Genomic DNA, 14440 nt, shown 5'->3' on the forward strand with positions numbered 1-14440 from the left:
AATGCTTACTAACAACATTTTTAATCTTAGGAACGGATTTGTAGTACTACTTCTAAAAAAACAGGAGTGTTTTGGAACTGAAGAGTTTGTATTAGTAAGATACCTTCATTTGAGGTACTTAATTTGATCGTGTGACACTAAAAGTATTGTTTAAAACAAGAAAAGTCTATTGTGAAAGGAGGACAGGGTTTTTTAATGCATATGGAAATTCCGTTTTTAAAGAGAGGAGACAACTTTTTCTGGTATGATGAGTATCAGCAAAAATAATAGTGAAGTAGTAGGCAGCAGAGAAAGGTTGGGTAGTAACAGAATTCACTGTCAAAGGGGCCTTACAACATGTTGGTTTGATTTTGTTGTCCAAAAAAGGGAGAGCATTGCAATTTCATTGTGGGCTTGGCAATATATGGTGCAGTTATTAGTCAACCCCCTGATAGCAGGAATCATTTGACTACAGGAGAGTTCTGGATCTGGCTTGAAACTTGTTTCTAGTGTTTGTCTTAAGGGAAGAAAACTTGAAAATACAAGTTGTAACAGCTAGGCAGGCCGCAAAACCTTGTTCATCAGTCCTACTTAGCACCATTCCCATGAGGCTGGAAGCCTTATTCACACTTTTTTGTAGGCTGTTCTCATGATGTTTGAAAAGCTTGTCATTAGGCATCCTGCAGATTCACTATTAAAACCCCTTTCAGAGGAACTAACTTTAAAAATGGCATCATTCTTAGGGCACTTGAAAAAACAGCCAGGAATTTAATAGACGTAAATGGAAGACAACCTCTCTCATTCCAAGAAGTGCATAGAAAGTTTTGTCTTGCTGCTTCTTGTGCTGCAAACAATCAGAAGTCTCTATTTCCAGTGGTAAAATCAGGTCTGAGGGCCAAATAAACTTGAAAACTGGTGTAGGGATATAGGAGCTGTCATCAAATAGTGCTTTACTTTATTTTCCTTTTTCTTTCCCACCCCCCTTTTTTTTTTCTTTTCCTTTTTTTATTATTCTGCTCCAGTGCTTGAGATGTGTGCTCTAACTCTCAGAAAACACATGTACCACCGGGGTTGTAGCCGTTGTACAAGCGGATCCATGCCAGCAGAGGTAGATGCGAGGGCAAGCTGCTGGTTGCTTATTTAACTCTGTGTTTCCCACTGCCTGGCTTTTTGTGATAACAAACTCTGCATGTAACAATTACTTCGTTACAGCAGTTCCCATAGAAAGAAGCGAACTTTCCCTTGTTAATTAGCCCTGTTGGAAAGAGCAGTTACACAAGGTTGACCCAGCTGTGACAACCGTATTCTTCTTGCTTTTCCCAGGGTGCAGTGTATTTCGTAAACAAGTTTTCCTTCCCCCGCTTCCATTTATTATTTAGTTTTTATAATACTACTAGGATGCTGATTTATGTGATTTCCAAAAAACCAATACGTACTGAAGTTTGAATTCAAAGCAGAAGGTATCTTCCTTGTTCTGACAGAGCAGATTGCAAAACCCTGTTATGGTGCGTGTGCCAAGATTAAAAAAAAATAAGAATATCCAGCGCCCCTGGGAATTAATCCTGGACAGGTTAGACCGTGTGTATTATAATGAGGGAGTACACAAATTAGGGAGAAGCTGTGCTTTTCACTGAGCAGCTTACAGTTCGTTATCCCAAACGGTCACTAGTGGCAAAGCATGGATGGGGCTTTGCTCAGGTGCTGGGGACATGGCTGTGCCTCGGAGCAGATGCTGGGGCAGGGCTGCTGGCATCCCCGCGGAGGCGAGTGGTGATTCCTAGCAATTTCCACACTCTGCTCACGTTTCTCGCTTAGTTTTACCCCATGTGTTTTCCTTTAAAAGCAGCAAAAATAACGTCCTAATCAATGGTAATCTGCATCTAATAAGTTGTCCTAATTTGTCATGCTTATCTATCCAGTGTTGAGAATTCAGCAAGCGCTGCTAAGTGCCTTGTTCGGGGGAAAAAAAAGGCAACCCAAAATGCAGAAACCTCTGCACACAAATTTCCTATTTGCTAGGTATGAGTTCCTCAGAATATTTCAAAAAAAATTAAAAAAGATTTCTTGAAATCTGTCCTACAACCATCTGTAGGCAGATGTAAATAATGTAAAATTTTAAGATGCAGATTTTTAGTGATTAAATGTCTGTCACCCGCCTACCACCACAGCCTGGGAAAAATGTGTCTTTTTAAAAATCTGCATCAAAAGGTCAGGTAACTTGACTGAGTTAAGAAGGAAATCAGATTTCTGAAGGCAAAGTCGCATCCCTTTGAACGTTGACTTATCAAATACTCCTAACTCTTCGTACCAAATCCAGGTCTCAAGCGCCATGGCTGTACCTGAGGACACGGATGGTTTTATCCTACTGGGGTTTGATGTAAGACGTGGCCATGTCTGAATTTCATGATTTTTCTGGTACATTTTCCTGTTGGAGTGCTGTTTTTATAGTGGAGAAGGCATTTTCTTACCCATTTTATAGTACTGGCATATGGGGGCTCTGCACCTCATGCATCATCACGTGGAGCATCTCCTGCCCCGGGGAGCTTCACGACCTCCTGTGGCATGCTGCCCTGGTTGTTGTGCTGACAGGCACCAAAGAGCATTTTCCTGCAGACTAGGGGAAATCTTCTTTGCCACTAATTAATCCAGTTACTCCTACTGCCCCCACGTTGAGAATACATAAAGCTGTTGACCACTGCCAGCACTGTGTCGGTCCCTCGTTGTGATCAGGTGCTCCTCGGTGCCACCAGTGCCTCTGTACTTGAGGCAGGCTGCACCCCCAGTCTGAGTGGCTGGGGACAGCTTTTGATAAGTGTTTGCAGCAAATACATCTGTTGATTAAATATATTTTTAATGTATGTATACATATGTGTGTATATATATAAAAATAACAGATATATATGAAAAATACAATTTTAAATATATATATATATATGGACAAATATAATCAGTATGGTCTGGAAAGTGCCGATGTAGCTTCGTGTGCACACACGTGTGGGCAGTGATAGGACATCCCACTCTGGATTTTTCTGACCAAGAGCCCCGTACCAGAGGCATCCCTGTCTGGGTACACGTGGCGACCATGGGCTGTATGGCCCGAAGGAGCATCCTGCTTGTGCTTAGCTGAGCCTGTGGGGGAGGACGGTGGTGTTTGTTGCAGTATAGCGCGCCATATGAAACCAAATTTATTCCGACACCTCTCACCTTTGCTGCCATTGACCACAAGTTTGTTTGTTCCTCACCCCAGTGGTGCGATGGGCTGCGTGGGTACGCGGTGTCACTGATCTGTTTACTCGGCGTTTCCCACGTGGCTGCCATGTTGTGGTGAGGACTTCTATTTTTCGCTGTGACAGGTGACAGCCCGGGTGCGTGTGTGTGTCAGCCTGAGGGACTGAGTCACAGCCCTCCCTCCGCCCAGGGCCAGCGGCACTTCCCCTTACCGGGGTGGGGGGTGGGGGGGCAAGATGCCAGCCCATCTCCACAGGACGGCTTACCTGCCCACATGTTGCTTTATTATTTTTTTTTTATTTTTTTTTTTAACAGAAAAACTGAGAGGTGGTGATGGCAAGATCAACTTTCTCTGTAACCCAAACCAGTGAAAAGTAAAATCCATCTCACCACAACAGTTTTGTTTTCACTGCTGGTTCAATCTGTCCTCTCCCTCTGGCAGAGCCCTGCACAGTCATTCAGTGCCCGGCTTGGGGGTGGTGTGGTTGTTAGCTCAGTGGTGTATGACCCATTTATTTTCATAATACTTAGATACCCGTGCTTCTGCAGCATTCAGCGCACAGATCCTACGACCTAAATCCTCGCCAGAGAAGCACACACCTGATCTCAGCAGTGCGCGTAGAGAGCAGCCGGCTCTGCGCTCGGCTTGCCGGGGGCTGTGGGAAGGTGATGGGCCATTGGGTCTGGTGGGCAATTAATGACCAAAGGCAGGTAAAGGTACATTTTTCCAGGGCTGGCACTTTGTCTTAGATTATTTTGTTAAATATTGATTGCTAGTTTACGGGACGTGTTTCCTGTTATAATTTGCAAAAAGTTGAGAAATAAAAATGTTGTAGCGGATGCTTCTCTGGCTATAATAACTTGCATTTTCAGAGACAGCAAGGTAATTAATGACATGAGATTGTTGACTCGTCTTTACCCCATTGGCAGATGTGGCATCACCTGTACTCTTGTTGGGTCTGGTCTTAAGATGGACCTTTTTCTGTATTTCTTCTTTACTCAGCTAATTGAGTTAGCTTTCTGCAGGTTTTCAGATGATAATCAGGTTCATTCTTGTGTTGCTTTTGGTAAATGGAAAGAATCAGGCATAGGACAGACAGGAAAGTAAACTGGCATCGTAGTAGACCTGGGAGTTTTAGGTATTAAATTACAGAATAATTTGCAAAGCGACTTGAGTTAAAGTGGATTTAAACACAATGAAATCATCCTTGACAGCAATTTGTTTGAAGTTCTTCTACTGTTATGAGTGTAAAGGGATTTTTTTCGTAATCACCAGTTTCTGGGTAAAGTATTCAGCATAATTTCTCACAGGTGAGTGAAGCATTAACTCCTTGTACCTCAGTAGTTTGGGCAGTGGGGGAAAAAACTGAGAGTTAGGGAGAGGCAACTCCTCCATTTCATCATTCAAAAACTGGTCAGTGGTCAGCTAACTTGGAAAAGGACTCTACCAGGTAACTGGGAGAAAGCAGTTAATTAAAGGTATGAAAATCCAGCAGGATCCTTGACAGTGGATACGCACTGCATACCAATAGCTGTCCTTGATGCTTAACAGAATGTAATGGCACTGTAAATACAAACTGGAAAAAAAGTAACAGCCATTAGCTAGTTTGCATCCCTTGTTCAGATGAGCCATGAGTTCTGGGGTTTTTGCATTTATATACTTTTGCTGTAGGTGTTGGAAGTGTGGGTGGCCATGAAAAAGCAGTGGTTACAATAAGATTTTCCATTTATTGCCCTTTGTGTACAACTAAAAATAAGATTCAAATGCTTCAGAATTTGTAGAGCAAGCATAATTCTTCTCTAGCTCTGATGACTGGCTTGCCTGCGACTTCAGCTTTGTCTGGTGAGTCCTAGGCTTAAATGCTTGTACATGGGTCTGTGTTGGAAGGAGAGGCAGAGTTTACTTGCGGTGTGGTCTAACTATGTTAATTCATCAGCTTCTTGCTTTAAAAAAGAAAAAAAATAGAGTTAGGCTTGGAGCATAAGTAAGAGGTAGTGATGAAAGAACTTTGGAAGAAGAATTGTTCAGCTCTCTGGAAAGAGCAGCTTTGGAGAGGACTGAAAGATCCTTAAAATCAGCCCTCCAGAACGTCACTGTTGATCCAGAACTTCATCTTCTGGCAAAGAAAAAGAAAAATAAGGGAGGGGGGTGGGGGGGTGGAAAGGAGAACTATACAAAACTGCTGATCATCAAGGAACAAATTCTCAGGGTTAACTTTTGGCACCTAAAATCCTTTTGCTTTGTTTTTTAGGGTGACAGTATTGAAATATGCTGTCTCGGTAGATTTTCCAGGTAGTTGTACTGGTTAGGAACCTACTAAATTAGTTGCAATATCTTGAGCTACTAAATCTGCTCTGACCACGTTAATTGGTAGTTCAGCTTGTGGCCAAGAGAAATATTCAAGAGAGACGTTGTCAGCATATGCAGGGAAATTCGTAACTTCATGGTGTCAGGTTTGGTGCTGTCCCAGCTTCGCTCATTAAGTAGCCGTGGCATTTCCAGAGAATGAGTGTGCCTGTGCATGTCAGGCCTCTCGGTTTGATGTCATTCTTGCGATGGATGAATAGAGAGAACATCTATCCAAGAGCTGCAGAAACAAAGGTAGAGGCTGAAAACTTGCTTTCTGCTGTGTGGCAGCTTGAGCTTCGCTGCTTCCTTGTTGCTTTGTGACCTTTCCAGGTTTTCCAGGCTTGACAGGGTAGCAGAGGTGTTGGTCTTGAGAACTGGGCTGCACGAGACAATAGGTTTTCACTCTGAGTAACAACACCACGTGGCACGGAGGATGTAGGGTGCTGGGGGCACTTAGAGGCACACACGCTTGTTCCATGGAACAGCCATGCTGTCAGCGGTGAGTCTTTTATTATGCAATATGAAATCCTTTTAAATTATCTTGGTGTAACCCGCCCCCTCTTTTCAGAAGAGCTCAGTGCCTGTCGATGCTGCTTTACTTTTGCCTTTCTGCTGAAATGCACATTTCTGCTTTTACATCTGTGTGCGCCCCTTGGACCGTCTCTTGCCTTGATACAAAGTACGAAAGGCAAGAGAGCTAATGCAGTAATCAAGGTTTTAAATATTTCAGGTGGGAACAGGCAAAACTTCAGCAATAATTAGTTTCCACAGCAGTGGTTGCTGCAGGGAATTACATTACATCTGTTATAATCGCCTGCGTGTCCCAGTCCTGTAGGTGACCAGATGCTGACAAGTGGCGTGAGTGCTTGTTGTCATTTTTTCGGTGAAATTTTCCCTTTTAGGTACAGATGTAGAGGTGGGTTTTTTCTCCTCCCTCCTCCTCCTTTCTACTGCTGCGCCCGATGCTGATGAGTTCAAACCTGATGGCTTTGAAGATAACAGCAGGAGAGAGCGCGTCATGCGGTGATGGCACTCACGCACCGCTCACCGCTGCCGCACTTTCCAGCTGGATGAGACACGCTGGTCTTTTCCAGGGGTATCGCCGCACAGGCTATTTTTAGAGATGGCACATAGGGCGCATTGTGCAACTATCAGTACCCACTGCTGGGCTCTTCATTTTTTCCCTTGTATGGTGATGAGGTTTGCAAGGTGTTTACCTTTCTCTTGAAAAGGTGGACAGATGTTTTTTTGATCCTTTTAACCACTCGCAGAGCTGCTCCATGGAGTCTGTGGAGTTGTGTTTTCAGTATACAGTCTGAAGGGAACAGTCCTGCATGTGGCTGCTAAATTAGGATTAGTATAAGTGACCAAAGTGATACAGTTGAGATTTTTAGCTGAAGAGCTCTAACAGCCTGTTGGGTTGCATAGCAAAAGATCTGCTACCTCAGAAACCCCCCAGCTTCGTTTTTTTTAACTTTCCCGCAGCAAACAAGCTGCACTCGGGCGTTTTTGCAGTTGTCATAAACCCTTTCTATGTCTCTCAGTTTCTGAAGTCCTTTAAACAGCCACCTGGGCTGTTGCTGCTCCCTGCGATGTACAGGAGGTCCTGTGACACGGTGGCCGCAGACCCCGGTCAGCCAGCGACCGCCTCCCACATACCTGGGGGGAATGGTGGATGCTTAGGGATGTGGTGCAGCCTCACAACGGGAGCAGAGCCGGACAGAGCAGTTGACTGCTGCCTGTCACTTGCCGGAGGAACAGAGCTGCCTGGTCACAAGCTCCTTATTGCATTGCTCGAATAATGCAAAAACATTAGCAATGGAGATTTGCTGTAATGGTGTATTTTAAGTGCGTCTCTGCTCTGCCAGCTTCACTTTTAATGCACTCAGTTAAGGAATGCTTTGGAGGTCGCTGCTAATGGATGAATCTTCCGGAAAATTGGAATTTTCAAATCAGATTGACACTTTGGAGTGAGAAATATAAATCTAATGAGAGTATTTCAGCAGAGGTTTGTAATTAGGAATGAATGGAGGGAATTTGTACGCGCAGTCTGCAAAAGGGCACAATGGAAGGTGAAATTGCACCCTCTGTGCTGAATGAGGGATGAAAGCCAATGTATCAGTGTCATGGCATGACAGTGTAGAGTATAAATGATACTGTCACTGAGTGCTGCAGAAGGTATCAAGGGAATTCCACTCCAGTAAATTACATTACTTAGACAGACCTGAAGGCATTGTGTCTGAATGATTGGAGGGAAAAAAGGTTGTCAGCACAAAGCAGAAGATATTACAGAACAACTGGCTGCAGGGTTGGAAAGCGGTGTTTTTCTGATATTTACCATGCAAAGCTCTTCAGATGCTTTTTGAAATTATTTTGGTTGAATTACAAATGTATTGATGAAGCAATAGTATTTTTTGAGATGGTGTTCAGAGTGCGTACCAGCCTGCAGCAAAAGGTTGAACATGCACAGCTCCCATTTTTTCGGTAGGAACTGGGACTCCTTCAGACTTGGGAAAAATCTAGGTGTGTGTTCCCAGCTCAAGCAGTGATCTTTATGCATTGCTTCATTTGGCTGAGGACTTGATTTTGGGGCTGGGTTTTGGCTATAGAGTAATTCTAGCATAGGTTTATGGGGAGAGGAAGGTTATTACCATTCTCACTAGTAATGTCTGGGGCTGCATTGTAGTGAGCAGCAGCAGATCATGGGACAGAAACTTTACGGTCTCGTTTAGAGGCACTTGGGTGACATGGCAAGGTCCATGATGCAGGCAGCTAGAAGCATGACATCATATCAACAGTGCAGCAAAAATCAGAGACTTCATCCCTTTCAGCATGCATGCGCTGGCACATCGCACCTATGTGTTTCTCACGCTGTTTTGCTCGTTGCCCACCCAGACCTACTGCTAATGCCACCTTGCTTCCCCCAGTCACAGTGATGGTGTTGAGTGGAATAGTTATTTATCACCTTTTTTCCCTCTGTAATGACCTATTACATCCACCCTCACAGGGGTGGTACCTCAGGGATGTGGCTTAACTACTTCTCTGTCTCTGACCATACATGCAGACAACATCTACCAGCTCCTGTCATTTCCTAGTCTGCTTATGGGTGGGACAGCCCAGCTCCCACAGTTCTCCCAGTGGTAAAACGGCTTCTCCCCGAAAACGCTACATTTCATCCCTGCAGTGCGTAATAAGGCTTGCCTGCCTTGGGGCTGCTTCTAAAACTTTAGCAGATTTTGTACTGCTTAAAAATGTATTTTTCCACTTGCCTACTCATTAAAAGCATCACTGAGAAGTGCATATTGTAAATAATAAGGGAGCAAACTTCATTTCTCCTCTACAAAACTTGATTCTCAGCAAAGCCCACACATGGCAGGAGGATGGACATGCAGCGCAGATACATCAGCAGTCCTTAGCATAGGTTTCTTTGCCTGGAAATACCATTTCAAGTTGTGGGGGCATTAGCCAGGAAATACAGCCAAACTGAAGGGTATCGACTCTGGAGACGTTGTGGTTTAAATGCTTCCATGGGAATGGCCCATCCTCCTCAGGATGCGGGATTCAGTGCTTACAGCCCATAGCTGGAAACCATAGCATCAAACCTACAGGCAGTGTGAAAAAGCGGTGAGGCATGCGTGGAAAAGGAGATGCCCTAGGTGGGATGGGATTCAATATTAGAGCAATTTATTAGCCAGTCCTGATCATAGCCAAAGGTGAGTGGGAGGAAGCAAAGTGTAATTTGTATCTGCATTTCCCGCATTAGAACTGGGCTGGAGTGTGGGACTGTGTCTGTCTGTCAGGGTGAAACAGTTAACATCTAAGAGATATGAAGCTTGTCCTTAGACCGTCATTACCATGGGAAACTACTATGCCTGCTTAAGCACCCATTTGTAGTATTACTGAAAATCTGCTGTCGCTCACTTCTCCCGTGGTATTTTGTGTCAAAACCTGGCATTCTGACATATCTTTCTTTTTTCGCGTGTTGGGGAAGCATATGCTTTTTCTTATATTCAGTGTCATTCCTGCGGTCATGATTGAGCCATGTTTTCAAAATGTGGCTCTTTGTAGTCGTCCGTCAATCCACAGAAGACCCGTTTGTTCTCGCTGCCCCAGCTCTCCATATGATGCCGTTTTCCTCTTCCCACGCTGGTCTTGTGGCACGAGCGCCTGTAAGCAGCACCTGTGAAGTCACCAGGGTCACGCATGGGGAGCGGTGGGTGCAGGACTGGACTTCAAATGCTGCAAATTACCACAATTGCAAGAGTGGGGTGGAACAGGAGAAGGAGTGACCACGCTCTGTGCCTTGGGGAGGAATGAGAGACTAACCGGTATTGCTTTAACTGAGGGAGATACGGAGCCTCCTCAGTCAGATCTATATCCCCTGGCAAATGGATTTTGTTATGTAAATGGCTCTCCGCTGTCCCAGAAGACTACCAAGACTTCCTATCTTGTACAACGCATTTCTAAATAATCAACCTTTGTGCAGAAACGTTGTGGTTAGCAAGCCCAGCTTGCTAATGAGTCAGTGGTTTAATCTTAATTCTCACTGCTAGTGCTTTTGATAACACATGGCTGTGAAGTTTGACATAGCAGAAACTTCTCTATAAACTCTGATTTGCTTGCCAAAAAGTCAGCCCATTACCATTAATTCCCCTCTTATCATTAGTGTTATTAAACTGACGATTGATGTGTAAAAACTGCCATTTGCATGAAGTTCCCAAAACTGCAGTAAAAGAGACTTTTGTTCTGTCTTGGTAAGGAGAGTGGGGGGGAAAGGCAAAACAGCACTAGTTCTAACAGCAGAGATGTTCATATAAAGACATGTTCTGAACAATAAGATCGTTTATCCATGTATGACATAAATACATTGGAATTTAAATAATGAGAGATCTTGTGAAATGCAGCAAAACGCACACCACTGGCATTGTGAAGTTTCCCTGCTCTAAAGCCCTGTTCTCAGGGAAAAGCAGCTTTACTTTTGCTTTGAAAATCCATTATCATAAGTCTTTTTTTAAAAAACACTTGTCTTAGTGCAATATTAAAGCAATTTTATACCCTAAGAGCAGCTCTTTTGTAAGGTAAAGTGCAGTCCCATGTGTGTATGTAATTATGGTTTATAATGCTTCTCACAATCCTAATTTCCCCCAAATTAAGAAAACCACTCACCTTTTTAGGCTTTCCTTTTCCTAATTATTTTTTGCTCTGCCTGTTTTTCTTCCCCAAAAGATCCTTTTTTAAAAATCCCTTCTTAGGAGGGGAAAAAAAAGGCACAGAACGCTTTCTGGATTCATGGCAAAACACTGCTTGAAGGAAGCTTTTTAAGAGTTTAGGTTAAAAAGTTTCTGCCTCTTTCAAACTGCATGGGTGACATTGCTATTTTGGGAGGCAATGCCATCTGCTTGTTCAACCAAAAAGCAGGGAAGATGTTCCTAGTTCTAGCATAGACTTTTGGGTTGATTCCACATAAAATTCCCCACCAATCTTCGCTTGCACTTGCCCCCTCTATAAGCTGGGCAGAGCAAGGCATCTCTTCCACCTTCACAGCTCCCAGGGGAAAGGTGTTCAGCTCGTGGTCCACAATGAGTAAGACGTGGTTCTTCACAACAGGCACAGTCCGTCGTAACATATGAGGCCTGTAATTCCTCCCCACAGGTGTTCATGTCACAAGAGCTATAACGAGGACAAAGAGAGTGACATAGCGCTGACACGCCGCAGGTGGCTGCTACCTGCGGGTGAAGAAGAGGGCATTTGGGGGAGGCTTCACCGGGTTTTGCTGGAGGAGCTGGATTTTTGTTTGCTTTTGAGTAAGGAAGAGGAAGGACAAGTTTTCTGGGGTTTTGCTTGCTTTTTGCAGAAAAAAAAAAGCAGTAGGACAGGGTTCCCTGGGGGACAAATCAACCATCTACCAGCTAGTGCAGGTCTAAGGGGTGTGGGAGCTAGGGAGGACAGGAAGACTAGGTGGGGAGGAACGGCGGGATTTGTAGGGAGTGCAGGTGAGTTGAAGGAAGAGGTTGACGTGAGTAGGAGCAAGGTGGAGGCTGTGCAGTATTTACCATGAGTCCATGGAAGTAGCACAGGGGAACACAGAAATGTGAGAAGAAGTTACTGTAGTCCTCCATAGGTGATGAAGGCATTCCTCTGAGACAGGAGAGATTTAAGCCTATGTTATATTGCTGAAGTATTTGCAAATACGTGTGTATCATTGTTACAGTATCTTCCTGACTGCCAAAATGTTTCATCCAATCTCTGTTGACAGAAAAGATTGCTTACTGATAATTGCTTTGCTTAAGTGTCTGATAATATGCCAGAAACGAGAGCATTCTCTGTTAGGTCATCTTTAATTATGCATGTACCACCTGTCAGCTTTAAATCTGGAGAAGATTAGTTTTCTTATTGGATTTATAGTAGGGAAGAGAGCCTTCAACAAGAGGACTAGGCTACTGGAAACAGTGTGCCTATGGGGGAGTTTGACAAGCAGTCTCCTCGTCTTCCCTAGTCATGGATACCGCTGTTGGTACATGCGGAAATATTTGAAATATTGCCTAAGCTAGCTGCCGTAGTGATGGTTTTCACAGGAAGAGGATTTCAGACCATCTGTTGCGTTTTCTAGTTTTCCTTTTTCCCCATTTCAAAGGGAGAGGGAGCGCCAAGGTGGGGGAGGACACGCATCAAGTCGTGGCTCCTTTGGCAGTGCTGGGAGGAAATCCCCCCCAAAAGCCTTGCGAGGGGGTTACTCACTCACCACCGATTGAAACACACAGTAAAACTAGTCAGGCCAATGAAGACATGCCAATCTAATAGGAAATTAAGGGCTCAAAAGACTAAAAAACTATGAGGATGGGTGCTTTGTGGAAAACCTCAACAGGGAGAGATGGTAAGGGTCTCTGAGGATATTAAAGTAACAGGGTTGCCATTACCAAGCCTACTTAAAATATTAAAAATTACCTTGGAGAGGAAATTTATCTTTGTACAGGGTGGGGAGGCAGTAATTGTTTGGGAATAGGCAAAGGGATTTTCAGTTCACAGGAGATTACTAGCTATTTATTTGGTATAGTAATAGATTTTAGGAATCTCCTGAGTATTCTTATCTCCTTTACTCTGAGGCCAGTCTGGAGAGTCGGGAAGGGATGGTTGTTTGTCCTCTGAAATACACCATTTATACCAAAAAACATGAATCATCTTTGCTAAGCAAACTTCTCAATTGCTTTCAGCAGAAGAGAACACCACTTGCACTGTCAAATGTTGGTCCTGCTGCTTCTTGCCTGTGTATCCAAGTGTCCCATGCTTCCCCCTCTCTGGCATTTTGGTTTTCCAGTTTCTGTCATCACTGCCTCAGCCTCCTGGAAAGAGTTCCTCAGTTACATTGGTTAGCTGACACTGATCGTTTTTCCCAGTAATACCTTCAGCCAGTGCTGTTTCTGAAAATCTGGGATTTGGAACAGTAGGTCAATTTGTAAAACAACAAGAATGAGGGAAGAGGGACAGATGGCTCTGGATGTGAGAGCGTGTTTCTGTTCATCTCCCATTTGGCTTTTGCTGATGCTTCATCATTGCACGAGCGTTTGAGGCTGTCGTTTTGCATTGGTTAAGCAGTAGTTGCTCCTTTGCTGCAAAAATTTGCCTATGGCACTTGTCATGTCCCCCTTTCTGCTCCTGTGGAGCTCCAGGGCAGGCTTCCTCTGCAGAAGCTGGCAGTGCTTCTGTACCTGAGGACATGGGAAGGGTTTGGGAGACAAGTCAATTTTCTGCTCAGAAATCTGACCTTTTCTCCCAACAACTGTGCTGGGTGAAGCTCACCTGATTATTTCTTTGTTTAGGATAAGGTTGCCAGACTCGCCTTTCTTTGTTATTCCTGCGTAAATGATGACAACTTCTCCATCCTCTGTTGTGTTGCAGGATTTTGCTCAATTCTTAGACAGGATCTGATTGATTCAGACTTGCTCAGTTCTCTCTCTCTGGATGGGGGTTCCAGTAGCACCACCTGGGTATAGCTGAACTTTACAGAGCTGAAATGGAAAAGTGTGGGGGTGTCCCATAACCTTATTTGCTCATTCATGATTCATTCTGCCTTTCTTTCCACCCTCCAACTGCATGCTAAAGGGCTTTCCAGTCTAGCAGTGGTCACTGGAAGACAACTCTTTCGTACAGGCTCCTTTGTTAAATATGAGGGAGTATGCGTCTCATTATCCTTTTGCTACTGCAGATCTGTGTAGCCCCACTGGGAACTGCAGGAGATGTCCCGTTCACCAGTTTGAGGGACAACCATACTTGAGTGAATGCAGCACTCTGCTTTTGTCTCTGAAAAACCAGGAAACTAGAGGAGATTTAAGGGATGCCTTTAAGGATTAAAGAAGTATTTACTTAAAACCAGACTTGAAATAATGAAGCAAAATTTCCCTCCCCCCCCCCCCCCCCTCAAAAAAAAAAAAATTAAAAAAAAGCATCCCTAGCAAGGATCTAGCAAGGATATGCCCTAGCAAGGATGTTTCTGAGCTCTTCTGGCTTGCGAGATGTGGCTTACATAGTCCCCAGGTCTGCCTGGTCCTGGAGGCTCTTTCTTGCCCTATATTTTATAGATAATTACTTAAAACTACCCAGAGCAGTTTTTCTGGAAAGACTTCCTGTTCTTGAACCCAGGATAGCATCGGCTCCCTTGTCCTGTCTTACGACTACCTGCCCTTTTTCTCTCCTGGACTCTCGGTTGGAGCTTGCCCACTGCCTTGGTCACAGGAAGGTCTTCACCTATCTTACCCGTTTCTCACATGCACACATTTAATATTTCTCTTGTTAACGCACCATTTGTACTTCTCTTGTAACTTTTGGTGTCTTGCTGGTTTTAGGCTTCACACTTTTTCTCTCTAATTTCACTCTTTTAAAAACACT

At 44.1% G+C, this 14440-nt stretch overlaps 1 protein-coding gene across 6 annotated transcripts in view; it reads left to right on the forward strand.

The window, feature by feature from the left end:
- Positions 1-14440, forward strand: part of BACH2 (BTB domain and CNC homolog 2) — a 196863-nt gene that overhangs the window by 108338 nt on the left and 74085 nt on the right. The window contains exon 1 of one of the 6 annotated variants that reach the window (XM_055713239.1): positions 5923-6056. The exons of the other annotated variants lie outside the window; for them this stretch is intronic. Coding sequence (XP_055569214.1) covers positions 6045-6056 — 12 coding nt within the window. The 5' untranslated portion in view covers positions 5923-6044. Of the gene's footprint in view, positions 1-5922; positions 6057-14440 lie in introns of those variants that run through there. 6 annotated transcript variants of the gene reach the window in all.

The sequence above is a fragment of the Falco cherrug genome, chromosome 6, assembly GCF_023634085.1.
Source record: "Falco cherrug isolate bFalChe1 chromosome 6, bFalChe1.pri, whole genome shotgun sequence".
Classification (NCBI taxonomy): Eukaryota; Metazoa; Chordata; class Aves; order Falconiformes; family Falconidae; genus Falco; species Falco cherrug.